This window comes from Zonotrichia leucophrys, chromosome 7, assembly GCF_028769735.1.
Source record: "Zonotrichia leucophrys gambelii isolate GWCS_2022_RI chromosome 7, RI_Zleu_2.0, whole genome shotgun sequence".
Taxonomy (NCBI): Eukaryota; Metazoa; Chordata; class Aves; order Passeriformes; family Passerellidae; genus Zonotrichia; species Zonotrichia leucophrys.
The window spans coordinates 36531752-36546818 of NC_088177.1; the positions used below are offsets into that span (position 1 = coordinate 36531752).

Here is a 15067-nt window from a genome sequence, read left to right on the forward strand (position 1 = left end):
TAATTTGTTCCTCCTTGGCTGGCTGTGTAGTGGAGAGGCTCCTGGGCTCACACTGTTCTGCCTCATTTGAGATGTGACCTTTCCAGCTTGTAAAAGGGGCTAAAGCTAAAGGTTAAAGTAGCAGAAAACATCTGAGGTTATCTAATGGATTTGAAAACTCCCTGGTCCAGCTGAGAAATTGCTCTCAGAATTTCCTCCTCCTTGCTGTCACATTCTTAAATCCAAAACTTCAAGCTCGGGATTGTTGGAGTCCTTCCCTCCAGGAGCTGCCTGTGCTGTGCACACAGATTTGAGCAGGATCTGCTGCATGACTCGTCTCTAGCTCACAGCATCCATCTGCACTGCCTGTGCCTTTCTTCCCTGAGATGAGAGGGCTTTTTTTGGGGCTGACATGTCCCTTTGCAGTGGAGCTGGGAATTACTGAGGCTGCCTGACACACAGCCAGATGTGACCTCGGTGCTGTGTGCTGAGAGCCTGGGGTGAGACTTCTGAAAGGCTTTTTTCCTCTGCCTCTACAGCAGCACATGCTCTTTGTGCTGGCAGGAAACTGAGAATGTCCTGGCTCATCCACTAACTGGCTGCCAGGAGAAATTTTTTTTTACTTGCCTTGCAGATGTAGCAAAGGGATGCTTGGGAGTTGGGAATCTGGGTACCTGGGAAGGAAAGCTGTGCTCTTGGATGGCTCTGCTCCATGCCAGTTAGTTGACAGCTGAAGCTGAGCAAAAAAAAAACCATTGCCAAAATATAATCTCCCTTCTGCAGCCTTGTTTGTAGGCCCTGATTCAGGAAAGTGCTGTGGAAAGTGATAATGTCCTTTGGAATCAGGAGGAGTTGCTTGTTTCAGGAAGTATTCTGTTAAATTTAGGCTACTTTAATACTCATTTTCTCTCTCCTAAATGCTTGGATACTCCTTCAGTGCTGTGGGGGGTGTGCAGGGATGGTGCACAATGCAAAAGATGCTGAGTTTTCCTGTTTTCCATCAGCTACTGGAAGGGGAAGCACAAAGCCAGCCCCACCTGCTGTTTTATGTTCTGAGGATCGCATTCTTTCTGCTGAAACTTTGAAGATCTGGGGTTTTTTTGTTTTTTTCTTTTTACCTTCCAACTTTGTTTAGCAAATGAAGGGCTGAATTTTTTTTTCTCAGGCAGAGGTGATGCAACAAGAGGCCAAGCAGCACAGGCACAGAGAGCAGATGAGCTCCCAGACTCACAGATTTGGGCTGGGAGATTGTTTGGTCTGTAAAGAGGGAATCACTGGCCCCTGCCTTGCCCATGGCTGTGCAGGAATGGTCACAGCTGTGCTGCTTTGGCACTTGAAAATAAAGGGTTTAGGCTCACTTGTAAGTAAAAGTTTAGGCTGAGTTGTAAGCAAAGGCTTAATTATGGGATAATTACAGAAGTTTAACTTTTCCTTGTGGGAAATGCCTGCTTTTAAAGTTGGTGTAATGATGTTTACCACATAAATACAATGATTTGCATAGGGGATTTTTCCCCCTGTAACTACTCCTAAATCCTTGATCTCTCCAATAGGCAGCAAACTGCTGTGCTTTTCAGAGCTCCATGCACACAATTCATGCTGCCTAATAATGGTGGTTTTCAGAGAGTTACAAATTCCAGGTAGAAGCTGGGTTTTGTTCAAAATATTCATTAGAAGCAACGAAGAAGGAGGAGGAGGAAGGAACACTCTTCAGAGTTCAAGATTTTAGTATGTGTGCTTTTCCACAGAATAATGAGATGGCCACATACAGTTCCAAATACTCAAAACTCACTTTTTTTTAACATATATCCTCTAAATTTCTTCTGTAAGGGCTCTTTTCATGTGTGAGGAGGTGGCTTTCTGCAGCCTTCTTATACCATGAAGTCCTCAGGCAGGGTCCAGCAGCTCTGCTCAGGCATTCAGGAACTTCTAAGGATGCTCTTCTGGCAAGGGAAAAGCAACCTATCAGTCAGGTTCTGTAGATAGAGATAAGCACAAGCATTATTTTAGGAACTGTCAGACTAGTAAAGGCTTGACTACCCTTTTTTTTTTTTTTTTTTTCCCTTAACAACTGCTGTATCTCTGTGCCTTTCTTCCAAGTGCACACAATCCCCAGGGATAATGCTCCAAACTCCGTGTGTGCGCCCTGTGGAGCTGGAGAGCTGGAGCACTTAGGCAGATGTGTTTGCAGTGGAGATGAAAACAAATGGCTCTGTTTAATGGAATCAGTGTACTTAAATAATGTGCTGATGTACTTCACACTCCTGCTGCATCTCCTGGAGTGGGGAGAACGGCGGCTCTGACGTGCGTGTGCTTTTCTGTGTACATAAAAGTGCAGCTGTTTGCTGGAATTTGCAGAATCAAAGAATCACAGAATGCTTTGGAGTTGAAAGGGACCTTAAAACTCATCTCATTCCCACCCCCTGCCATGGGCAGGGACACCTTCCACTATCCCAGGCTGCTCCTGCGTCCACTATCCCAAGCCCAATGTCCAGCCTGGCCTTGGACAAGGATCTAGGGGTGTCGCAGACATCTTTTCATGAAAATCCTTTCCTTAGGATTTTTCCTCCTGAGAAGCTGGGTGGCCTCAGGAACAAAATGTAAACATTGGTTATCTGCTGCTGTGGAATGCAACAGGTGGGTCTGTGATTGGCCCATGTTGGATGTTTGTAATTAATGGCCAATCACAGTCAGCTGGCTGGGACAGAAAGCTGGGACAGCTGCCTTTGTTATCATTCTTTCTGATTCTGTTCTTAGCTTAGCTTGCCTTCTGAGATGAAACCTTTTCTTCTATTCCTTTAGCATAGTTTTAATGTAATATATATCATAAAATAGTAAATCAGCCTTCTGAAACATGGAGTCAGATCTATGTCTCTTCCCTCACCATAAGACCCCTGTGAACAACATCACACAGGGGCAGCCACAGCTGCTCTGGGCACCCTGCCCACCCTCACAGGAAACAATTCCTTCCCAATATCCCATCCATCCCTGCCCTCTGGCAGTGTGAGGGGATTCCTCCTTGTCCTGTGCCATGGCAAGGTAAGACAAGGCTCTCATTTTAATTCCCTCCCTGTTTTCCTTGGTGGAAGGCTGCTTTTGGGATATAGGGATGCTGAGTATGAGGCACGGAGAGCTTGAGCAGATCAAAGTTCTGGCTGCTGCTGGGAGGTGCAGTCCAGCTCCTTCCACAGCAGCTGCACAGCTCAGCTGCCTTGCTTTGCTTCCTCTTTGTGCCCTGCTCCTCATCCTCCTCCCTCCTGCCCGTGTGGCTGGCAGGGCCCTGCAGTCCTGGGTAGCACCAAGCAGGGAAGAAGGGAATCCCACACTCTTTTCCCAGGCTTTTCATCATTCTTTTCCATAAGGATGCAGCCTTAGGAGGGAAAATCCTCCCATGTCTGCCGTGCCTCCAGGCTGGAGGGGTTGCAGGGCAGTAGCTTTGAGTGGTGGAAGGTGAGGCTGCAGCATGAGTCAGCTCTGTGCCACAGCCCAGCACTGGGAGTGCTGGAAGAGCTGGTGTTTGCAGTGGGAATCCCAACCAGCCCCAAAGGGAGGGTGTTGAGGGAAGGCTCTCCAGGTTTGAGGGGCCCCAGAGGTGCTCTGGCCCTTCCTGGCAGCTGTGGGGCTGAGGGTGGCCCCTGGCAAGCACAGGGCCCTTGGCTCCCCATCTCTGCTGAGGGACCTCTGCACATAAAAATCTCCTGAAGCAGCTACAAAAGGAATGCTTGAGCTTTCAGAAAGCCAGAGTCTGGATCAACCACAGGATCAACTCCTGCCTTTGCAGGAGCAGGGAGCTTAGCATATCTCTCATTCTCCATGTTTGCCATCGTTGCCATAGCTGCTGCCTTTGATAGAACCTTCTGTTTTCTCTCTCCTGCCATTTTTTTCTTGGCTTGAGGAAGCTTTCATTCTTTTTAGGATCAAGATCTCCTTTCCTAATTCTGTTTTAAAGGAGGTGTTTGGCAGCTGTAATGCCCAGCCTTATCTGCTCTTGAATCCAGGAAGGAATGAAAACAGACACACAATAAATTAGAAGAGGATTCATTTAAGGGTTGGGGTTTTTTTCTGTTTTATCTCTGCAGAAATATTTTTAGCCCTTTCTAAAGTACCAAAATGTTGCCTAGCTAGGTATCAGTAAGACCAAAGCTGTTGCTCAAGGGTACCTGGATCTGCTCCTCTTCCCACCTTCCCACTTGTCCTCTGCTCTCACCAATCCTGTCCATATGGGGAGCGTGTGAGAGCATCCCCTCTTTAGGAACAGGCAGCTTTTCCACCCTGCTTGCCCTGACAAGTATCATGGACAGTTGGCAGGGATATCTATCCCAGAAACAGTAGGGAAGGAGCCTGACAGACCTTGTAACAAATCTTGGGTTTGGTGGTTGTGTCTGTTTTATTTTAGGGGTGTCTCTGTGAATCAAAAAGACAGTCAAATCTCACTGGCATTAAAATAATCCATTTTCAACTTGATAGTCTGTCCCTGTGAAAGGAAACGCTTTTTTTATGTGGGAGCACATCCCCCTTTCCCAAACCCCTCTTAATCCCATACCTGTGGAGGGATGTGATCCCCAGGGTAGATCTCTATTAAATTAAAATTAATTGGAATATAATTTAATAGAGGGGTAGCATCTCCATGGATCTCACACTGTGAAGTAGAGTCAGTTTGAGGTGTTTAACTGTGCTGTGTGGCTTGGATTAGTTCCTTGGCTTTTCCCTGCACTCTCTAGTGGATAACTTATCCTCTTATGGGCACTTCTCTTTCCAAAGGATTTTTATTGTCTGTTTTTTTAGTGAATGAATGAAGGGCAGGACAGCAGTCATTGAACAGTTCCAGCAAACTGGAATTGTTTTAGCCTCAATTCAGCAAAACTTTTGGGTGCTCTTGATTTTTGGGGCTGTGGTGGATGTTAACAGCATTGAGGGCTTTATTTGGGTGAGGGATGGCAGGAGTGAGGCTGTAACAAACATCTGAGCCAGGCCTTTGTGAACCAAGCCTCAGGTGTGTGTTTGGAGGGGAAATTGTTCCCTTCCTTGCTTTAACTGCTGCTCTGGAGCACAGGATCAGTGGTGTTGGAGAAGATCATTGAGTCCAACTTAAACCCAGCAGCGCCAAGGCCACCACCAGGTGCCACATCCACGTGGCTTTTGAATCCCTCCAGGGATGGGGACTCCTGGGCAGCCTGTGCCAAGGCTCACAGCCCTTTCCACGAAGAATTTTTTCCCTAATACCCGATTTCAATGTCCCCTGATGCATTTTGAGGCTGTTTCCTCTTGTAATTTGGGAGGAGAGACTTGGCCCCCCCTGGCTGCAGAGAGGAACCAAAGGAGGAATAATAAGGAGCAGTCAGGAACCAAAACCCTCCCAGAATCCAGCCAATACCTGCAGCTCCATGCTCTCAGATTCTCTCAGATTTTAGCTGTGTGCCCACAGCACTGTCAACCCTTTGGAAGGGAGGATTTCTCCTGTAGGAAGCAGGAATTTGCTCCCAGCAGGGATGGCAGGGGCTGTTGTTGTGGCTGTTCTAAGCAGCCTGGGGATATTGATGAATGAGCCAGAGCTCCCAGAGCAATGACTCTGCTTTTAAGAGCTCTTTGATCAGTGCTGCTCCAAGCAGGCTATTTATAGAGCTCCTGGAGCTGTGGAGCCCAGCCACCAGCACAGAGCAGTGCAGGAATAGCAGGCAATAATGGCAATTCTGTTTGCTCCCCAAAGGCTGGGAAACAAGGCAGGCTCCTCCTCAACAGCCTTTCCAGGTGGGTAGAGCCCTCCAGAGCTCTACCTGCACGTGCCTGCTGTGGAAAGGTCTGGAGCAAGCAGCTCCAGCTGCTCTTCCCCAGCCTCTGCTGCTTTATGGGGCTTTTCATCATGTTTATGGTTTTGACAGGCGCTTCTGTGGCAGGTTCTTAATTTAAGTGATGTGAGGGTCTTGTTTTCATCTCTTTTCCTCATGCTCTTTTAAAGCTGAGCAGTTTGATGCCTTTGAGCTGGCTCTGCCTTTGGGTTCAGCTCATTTCAGGAGTTTTGTGTGCTCTTGTGTGGTGGATTTTATCCCATCCCTCTGGAAATAATCCTCACTGCCAACTTTTGGGTTCTGTGGAGTGTAATGCAGCAGGCCAAGGCTTCATTCTCACTCAGTTTCCATGGAGTGGAAAAATCTGTTCCTTGGTGACCTGGCAGGAGCTCAGCCTTGCCTGCTGCTGCAGGGATGTGGGGGAGCTCTTGGGGCTGCCTGGTGGGACCTGTGTGATCAGAAAATTGTGGAATGGGGTGGGTTGGAAGGGGCCTTAAAGGATCTCAGCCCTTCTGCTGACACCTTCCACCTCCAGCCTGGCCTGGGACACTTGCAGGGAGCTTGTACTGCAAGAGAAGGTGAATATTCAGTCCCTCTCTGTTGTCTCAGCTGCTGGCAAGTCCCACAGAGCTTGCAGCCAGGCTGCCCAGCCTGGACAAACCCAAACTGCCTGATTTCCAGGGATCTGCCCTTGTGCTGGCCAGGAGCAGCCTGGCAATTTCAGCTGGGGGCACTTTGGAGCACCAGCCTACCCAGAGCCAGCACATCTTCCTCCTTGTCCCGCATCCCCACACCTTCCCTGCTGCTCCTATAACTCCTCTCTGCAAAATCCTTCCCTGCTCCAACCTTTACTGCAGTCACAGCTGGAAAATGTGGGCTTTGAAGAGCAGTGGCCTGTGTCATCAATTCCCATCCTTCTGCTTCCTAGGTAATATGGGAGTTGTTTACTTTCCTCTTCCCTTTTTTTTCTTCTTTTTTTTTTTTTGTCCTTCTTTTTGGCTATTTTGAAAGCTTAGCTGTAACAAATCCCCAAACTCTCCTGCCTTTGCCAAGGCCCACTGCGAATGATGGAGTTATGGATGAATACTTACAACACTTGCTTTGATGTCTTGCATGTCTTCAACCAAAGGCACACAGGGAATTTGTTTTGGACAATGAATTTGAGTTCTGTTGGGGTTGATCTTGTAGCTTTTTAAAGAGGGCAGATGTACCCAGAAACAAAACTGTAAACTGCTGTATTTTCCCAGAGATCTCCTGTTGCTTTAATAATCTACTTATCTGGGAATCTCTTCAAGTATCAAAGGGCCAATTATGTGCTGCCTGGAGAGGACCAGGGAGAGCTGTTTTTGTGTCACAGGAGGTCTCATGTCCTCCCTGGCTCACTGCTGGAAATCCGTGGGGCAGAGGTAGTAATAATTTATTTTCATCTCCCATCTCCTCTTTGCTCAGTGGGGGGAACTCTCAACAGGCCTGTGTGGTTTCTGCAGATGTTTAGACAAGGCATTAATTGAAAAAGCTCAGAAAAACTGCTCACAAACGGTTTGTGACAAGGCAGGGTGGGGAGTGTCCTGTGGAGGAGGTCAGGTCTTCTGTCAGCTTGATTTTTAGGGAAAGAAGTGTCTTGTTTTTTGACATTCAAGTGAGTATAAACACAGTTCCCCTTCCTCAAAACAACAGGCTTCATCTTTTATTAAATAGTTCATTTTTGTGGCCTGAGTACAGATTTTATCAAGAGTGCATCTTGCTTCTCTCTGCAGGGGCAGCTCTCCCCGATAGGATCCTCTTACATGTTTTTTTGGAAAGGAAAAATCCTCAGGACAAGTCTGGGGTCTTGTGTGAAACCAGTGTTTGTTTGGAGACAGAGCAGATGATCTGTGCTTAATTACTTGGAGAGGCTGCCAGCAGATAGCTTATTTTTAAAGGAAGGGTTTGATTACAGCATCTTTGCTGCCTTCAGCCTTTCTCACCAAACTCATTGGGTGTTTCTGGTGCTTTGCTTCCTGGGTCCAGTATTGGAGCTCTGAGGTGTTCTGTTCCATTTCTTTTTTGGCTCCTGGAGGTAGGAATGGATGTTCTGGAGGTGGATTCTGCTTTTGGAACCAGGATCTCACCATCTCTGGCATTCCAGGTCATGGTCAGTACCTTCCAAAGGTTGCTGCTTCAGCACTGAGACTCACAGGCTGCTGCTTAGGTCCCAGGGTCCTTGAAATTTGGGTAAAGGCTACAAAAATCTTTGGGTTTTTCCATCAAAAAGCGGTTCCTGACTTTGCTGATGAAGGCAGGCAGATACTGGTTTTGCTTTAATGAAGATAAGTTCTGCTCTTGAAGGCTAAATCTGCAGTTTCATTTGAACAGTTTAATTTAACGTGGTAATTAACTCAGTATCTCATGCATGAAGTATTTCATACATTTAATAATGTGTGTGCCTATTTTGGAATGACATTCAGTTCCTCTCCTCCATGATACAGTTTGGGGAGCCATCTCACTCAGGCTGGGAGAGGCTGGATGAATCCAGGTGGAATGTGGTGCTGAGCTCATTGGCCTCATTTTCATACATCTATTATGGCTTTTGTATAGTGGTTTTTGCAGTCCCTCCTTTTCTGAGAGCCTGATTTTTCACTATACAATGTCAAAAGAGTATTTCATGTTGTGTAGATCCCACTTTAGAATTTTAGAGGGGAGTGGGCAGAGTTGTGACTGAGCTTTCTGCTTTCTTCAGCTCCCCGGGCGCAAGTACGGGCCAGGCTACAACGCGGACGTTGGGGACAAGTGGATCTGGCTGAAATGAAATCCTGTCCTGCTTGGAGCCCTGGCCAGGATGGACCACAGGACCTGAGGGAAGAGGAGCCACGTTCAGAGCACCAAGGAAACACTGCTTAAATCATTTCCCATCCCCAGCAGAAGGGAGCAGACTCCCAGAAGGAAAATCACTTTATTCTGGTTTGTTTTTCCCCTGAGTTCCTCAGGGATGTTGGATAGTCAGTGTGGGGGATGCCAAGTGAGCTGGGGCAGGCTCAACATCAGAGCTGAATTGTCTCTTCCTCAAGGCTGTGGCACATTATTATCCAGGATTGGTGTTATTCTGCTGATTCAAGAGAAATTAAACCTGTACCCTCCTGGCTCTCACAAACTTCATTTCTTATTCTGTCACGTGTGGTGTTCTGTGAGGTTCATTAGAGGCAACATTGTGTTCTGAAAGGCACTGACTGGACCTCAGCAAAGCATAAAAAGTTCAGTGAGACATAGAAATAAGTTATCTCAGTTAATACAGCAAAAATCTCTGCTTAAAATTCTAAAAAACAGTCAAAATAATTGCCAGCAGTTGTACTTGCAGCTTCTTGCTTTGATTCCACTATAGAGTGAAATATTTGTTGGTTATAAAAGATGAGTGTAATTATAATTTTTGCAAGTCCCTCAAAGTCCAAGTTGAAAGGGTTTTTCTAGAAGAAATTATTCACTTAGTCCTAGTCACAGAAATGAGGTGCCTTGGCATTGGTTCAAGCACCACTGTCCAGATTTGGGCTGCAGTTAATTTTGCATTTCCAGCACGGGGCTCACTGCCTCAGTCACTGAGGAAAAGGGCTGCCAGGCATTCCAGAATTTAGGGCAGAGCCTTGGAGTTAAGCAGCCAAGTCCTGCTTGTGCCCCTTCCTGTATCAAAAGCAGTCTGGAGAGTCCCTTAATGAGAGCCTGGGGGCTGCTGCAGGAGCAGTGGGACACAACTGGGGCTCTTTCTGCTGATCCTGTAGTGCTTTGCTTCCATGTTTCATGTCTCATCCCTCTGTCCTCTGGGAAGGGATGCCTGAATCCTTCAGGGCTCCCAGGCAGTGCAGAGAGATCCTGAGCAGTGTGTGAGCCTCCTCCACCTGCCCAGAGCACCAGATCCCAGCTCTGAGGGGATGAAAGGAGCACCTGCTGTGCTTTGGGGATTCCTCTGGAGAGTGCAGCTCTGTTGGTACACGTGTCCCTCCATCCTGGTGTTGCTGACTTCTCCGGGTGCTGGAATTGGCTTGGCAGTGTGTGCAGCCCAGTGGCAGATCTGGAGAGGTGTTTGTGCTGTGGCTAAAGCTGGGGGTGCTCACTGAGGTGCAGAGCAGCTTTAGGAGCCCTCCCCACCCGCTCCAGCAGCACGGAGGGCTGAGCTTTGGACATAAGAGACTTTAATTCCAGTCAGGAAAAGCAATGCTGGCAAGCCCTGTGGAATGACAACATGCATCTCAAACACACTTTTTAAAATGTTATTCAGACTTTAACTCTGCTTTAAAACTGTTTATAAGATAAATCTGTGAAGGAAATAACTTTCTCTCCTCTTGCTGTAGGAAGGAGTGCTAGCTTTTCTCTTCCCTCCTCTGTGTTTTTCTCTTCCCTCCTTCCCACTCCAACACCTCAAGCAAAATCTCTTAGCAAACCAGCTGTAAAGATTTGGGTTTTGGATGCTATGCTGTGCCAGTTGGATGAATCTATCTCCAGTTCTTACTTAGATTGGAGAAGATAATACAGCTCAAGTCCTCTCCGTGCTTCTGTGTAGGGGCATGTGTGAAACCATCTGCAGTCTGTCCTCTTATCCCAAATTCCCATTCCCTGGGCTTTGCCTCTTGTCTGTCCTGTCCTGTGCTTGGCTCTGCCTGCTTTCCCAGGGCAAATTCTCTGGGGAAGGTCACATTTATGGGCAAAGCCACCACCAGCTTTCCCTGTGGTCACTCCAGTTCAGCAAGAAGCTCCCCCTTGGCTTCACTGTGCACAGGAGGGGAGGAAGGAGAGGGGATGAGTGAGTGGGGCTGGTCTGTGCTGTCCCAGTGTGTCTGTGAACAGCTTCCCTCTCAGGTGGGACAGGCTAGGACCATCCAGGCTGTGGGGATACCTGTGCATGGCCAAGCCGATCCATGAGGAATTGGCTCCTCAGCAGTGACAGCGAGCCTGGGGCTGCAGTTATGAGATCCAGCAAGTTTCTTCTTCCTCCTTCAGTGAAATTTTGATATTTTAAAATATGACAGAAGGAGATTGGGCTGGAAGGGACATTAAAGCCCATCCTGTCCTACCCCCTGTCATGGGCAGGGGCACTTCCAGGGCTGTGGCAGCCAGAGGTGCTCTGGGCGATGCAGTAGCAGGGAGGTTTCAGTATTAGCCCTGCTGCCTCAGTTCTGTTGTGTCCCCACCACAGACAAAGGTTGGAGTGAATCCCTTCTGTGGAAGAGCCTGCTGAGCAAGTGGAATTTAGGTGCACAGCAAATGCCAGCTGGCTTCCAGCGCTGCTCACAAAAACAAAATGAATCAGTTTTGTGCAGAAGTGAGTGGAAGCAACCAAAGCAGAGGGGAGATGGGATGGCACAATATCACCTGATGGGCTGCTTCCCAAAACTGTGTCTGTGCAGGTTTAGTGTGAGCTGAGTGTTTATGGAGAACCCCAGAAGCCATCTGTGTTCAGGGAGGGCTTGGGAAAAAAGGAGGTCTGGAGATCAAGGGAAAGGATGGACTCTCCTCCTTGGGCTGTTGATCTGCATTTGATGTGAGGGTGACAGGAGAGGACATCATGAGGGAGGGCAGAGCTTGCTAAAGCAGCAGTGGGTGCCCCTGGAAGTACCCAAGGCCGGGTTGGATGGGGCTTGGAGGAACCTGGGATAGGGGAAGGTGTCCCTGCCCATGGCAGGGGATTGGAGTAGAGCTTTAAGGTGCCTCCCAGCTCCAACCATTCCATGGTTGTGTGATACTGGCCAGAGCTCCTTGGGAGTGCCTGGGAGCTCCCATCCGTGTCGGCCAACACTGATCCCATCTGATGACGTCTCTCCCTGTGATCCTGCTGAGCTCTTATACCTGGCACCATGGGTGGCAGGATGCCATGGAGCTTGCTCTGGTTCCCAGCCCTAAGCCCATTTTTCTGCCAAAGGCTCATTCCCAGCGAGCCCAGCGCGGCGCGTTGCCTCCCGCTGTCTGTGATTCCTGTGCAGGGGCTGGAGCCCAGCCTGGCTGCTGCTATCTGATGGGACCACTCCTGCTGTGCTCCCACCCTCCCGAGCCAAAACTGCAGCTACAAATGAGGCTTCAGTTCCCCATGCCTGAGAAAGCTTTGTCTCAATTAGCTCAGAGCTGAGCACCTTCAAAGGCAGCCGGGGCGGGAATTGGCGGCGGGCGCTGCGGTTCCCTCTGGGAGAGGCAGGCACCGCTCCTCATCCCTCCACCTGCTCCTGGCGCAGGGAGCACGCCTGGGAACAGCTCCTGGGGCAGTGGTGCAGTGCCAGGGTGGCCCAGCAGTGCCCCTCTGCAGGGCAGGGCATGGGGTTTAACCAGTGTGCTCTTTTCTGCTTCCTCTCCTGCCTACAGGAACGTGGCTGCTCCAAACATTGATACAGATTTCTTTCTCAGGAACCAAGTGCTTCGATACAAAGCTCGCAGGAGAGTGTCTGGTGTATGAAAGGAGTTAATGCATGCAAAAAAAAAAAAAAAGGCACAAAATGGTGCTAAGACACAGCAGGCATGACCTGTGCAGCCCTGGCAGGGTCCACAGCAGCTCCCTTCACCTCTGGGTGCTTTGGGAGACAAGGTTGATTCATTTTATGTCACAAAAGGTGAGGGTGTCAGAAACTGGGCTGGGATTTGCCATTAGGACACAGACTCCATTTAATGCTTTTTGGGTTTTGGTTTCTCTTGCTTACAGGAGAGACTCGAGGCTGAAGGAGGGAGGTACTTGATGAAATCAATTTCCACTTTTATCTTTGGGTGTGGGTAAAAATCGAGCTCACATTGCCCTCAGTAGCAGCTGAAGCAGTCCTGGAAGTCAGGTTGGTATGGGCAGGGACTGTACCTTCAGTGAGGAAGGGAAACCAAAGCTGCCACAGACTCTGAGGGGTCTCTAGTCCCCTCTGACTTCTCCCTGAGGTGTTGCCAGCCAAGAGAACTGCTCCCTGGCCACAGGCTGGTTGTGAGCTGGTGCTGCAGGGAGGAGCAGGGCTGTGAGCAGACCCTCCTGGCAGTGCACTTGTTCTGTAATTTGGGACATGGGGCCCTTGCTGCTCCCACAGTCCCCGTGGTGTCACACAGGTGTTGCTCTCCAGGTGGTGATGGCGAGGAGCAGGGTGGAAGGCTGTGGTCAGTGCTGGGGGTTTGGCACAGTGCCTCAGTCCCTGGGCTTTCCTGGCACAACCAGCCCTGTTTCTCCTAGCCATGCTGGTTTCCATCCCACATCCATCTCTGGAGTCCCTGTGGAGCTGGTTTTCCTTTCAGTGTCTGCCTGCATGCAGCATTTTGGCAAGGAGGCAGCTTTAACTGGACAACTGCTTCCTCAAGGAGCTTAATATTCAACGGGCTCTGCTGGCAGGAGCTTTTATGAGCTGTGGGAGGCAGCGAGGGGAAAATGACTTTGAGACCCAATAAAGCTTCTCCTGGTGTGCCCAGCCAGATGTGGGTGGTGATACCACTGGGTCAGGAGCAGCTGCCTTGTTCCGTGGCACAGCTCTGGGCACACAAACTGCTCTCTCTCAGTCCTGCCTGGCCCCTCTGATTTGTGTCACAGAGCGGGGGGTGGCCCGGGCACCTGCAGAGCCCCCAGGGCCCCGGTGTCGCTGGTTTCCAGCGGGATGCTCGGGGCTTTCCCAGCACATCCCATTAGATGGCAATGCAGCCTGCACTGAGAAAGGGGCTGCAGTCTCCGTGGGGTGGGCTGGGGTGGCCAGGGCTTTTCAGTGTGTGCAAAGGGCTCTCAGATCTGTGCTTATAACTCTGTTTTGGCTGCTGGCACTAAGAAGGACCCTGGCATTCCTGCCCTTCTGGCTTTAAGGTGCCCTGTATCGTGTAGTGGTGGCTGTGGCCATGCTTGGGCCAACTCTGTCCCTTGCCTGGGCTACACAGGTTCTGTTTGCAAGTGCTTTGCCCTGTTGCTTTATTCCCTGTCATTTCCAAGCAGGAGAAAGCACCCAAGTACCATCATGGCAAGAGGGACACTTGGCACCTTCTCTGGGCTGACCAGCCAGCAGGACAACTCCTGCTCATGTGGCTGCCTGCCAGAGCCAGCCTGAGCTCCAGGCAGGACCAGGCTGCTGCTGCCTGTGCTCCCGGCAGCATTTCCCAGGCCTGCAGAGGATGCAGACACCTGCACTGCCCTTGGCCACGGTGCTCCAGGAGCTCAGGAGCTGAGTGAGTCAGGAGCTCACCTGGGCAGCGCTGGCCTGCAGCCAGGGGCTTCCCGTGCTGAGCGTGGTGCAGGCAGCAGCAGGGCCCAGGGGCATGGAGGGTGCCCTGGGAATGGCTGGGGGAACAGCCCTGCCTCCCAAATGGGGCTGGAGGCTCCATGAGTGCGGGTTAGGCATGCACTGAACGGCCCTGTGCGTGTTGGGGGCCCCCAGATGCAGCCCCTGCTCCATCCTCCTCCTCCTGAGCTGTGGAGGGCCGTGCATCCCTCAGCCTGCCTCTCCTGGGTTTAACAGGGACAGGGCCGTGCATCCCTCAGCCTGCCTCTCCTGGGTTTAACAGGGACAGGGCCGTGCATTAGTCCCTTCCTCAGGCCTAGCCTCCTCTCTGGGTTACCTGGGACAGGGCCGTGCATCCCTCAGCCTGCCTCTCCTGGGTTTAACAGTGACAGAGTGGTACATCCCATATCCTGCCTCTCCCTGGCTCACCTGGGATGTCACCTGGAGCTGAGGGAGCGCTCAGGTCTGGATCTGGGGACGGAGCAGCGTTCCACGGCAGCCCAGGCACGGGGAATGAAGCAATATTAAAGTGCAATATTTCATTGCTCTGTAATTAACTTCAGCTGCTTTCAAGCTGCAACAAATTACCCTCAAAGCCCGTTTTTGTACTGAGGAGAACTTTGAACTGCGTTCGCAGCCCTGTGTGCCTGGGAGGGAGGAGAGGCTGCTCCTGCTGTCTGTGGCTGCAGCTCCGTGTGTGGTTTGGGACCAGCCCTGGGCTGGCTGTGCTGGGCTGCCGTGTCAGCACAGGCACGAGTGCTGGGGCTGGCATCATCCCCACCAGGGACTGGCATCAGCCCTGGGCATGGGAAACTGCTGCGGCATCCCAGAGAGCCTCTGGCTCCACCTGGAGAGCCTTCTCTGCTGGGATGGATCCTGCTGCACCCAGAATGCATGCTGCCATCCCAAGGTCTTCCCAAAATACTGTGGGTAAATTAATGCAGGGTGTGAAACTTCAGCCAGCTTGTTGGAGAGAAAATTCAGCTTAGCTGCCTTCTGGCCGCCTTCAGCAAGGACCTGATGATCTGATGGCTTTTGGGGAGCCACCAATGCCCCTGAGTGGCTCAAAACACAGCTCTGCGTTTCCCAGCAAGACCCTTCCCGCTCCAGCTCCCTAAATTCCTT

General features: G+C 50.3%; 1 protein-coding gene across 1 annotated transcript in view; it reads left to right on the top strand.

The window, feature by feature from the left end:
• NDUFA10 (NADH:ubiquinone oxidoreductase subunit A10) overlaps positions 1-8897 on the top strand; it is a 29217-nt gene extending 20320 nt beyond the window's left edge. The window contains exon 10 of the mRNA XM_064718342.1: positions 8482-8897. Within this exon, the coding sequence (XP_064574412.1) occupies positions 8482-8550 (69 nt within the window). The 3' untranslated portion in view covers positions 8551-8897. The remainder of the gene's footprint in view (positions 1-8481) is intronic.
• Positions 8898-15067: the final 6170 nt, after the last annotated feature.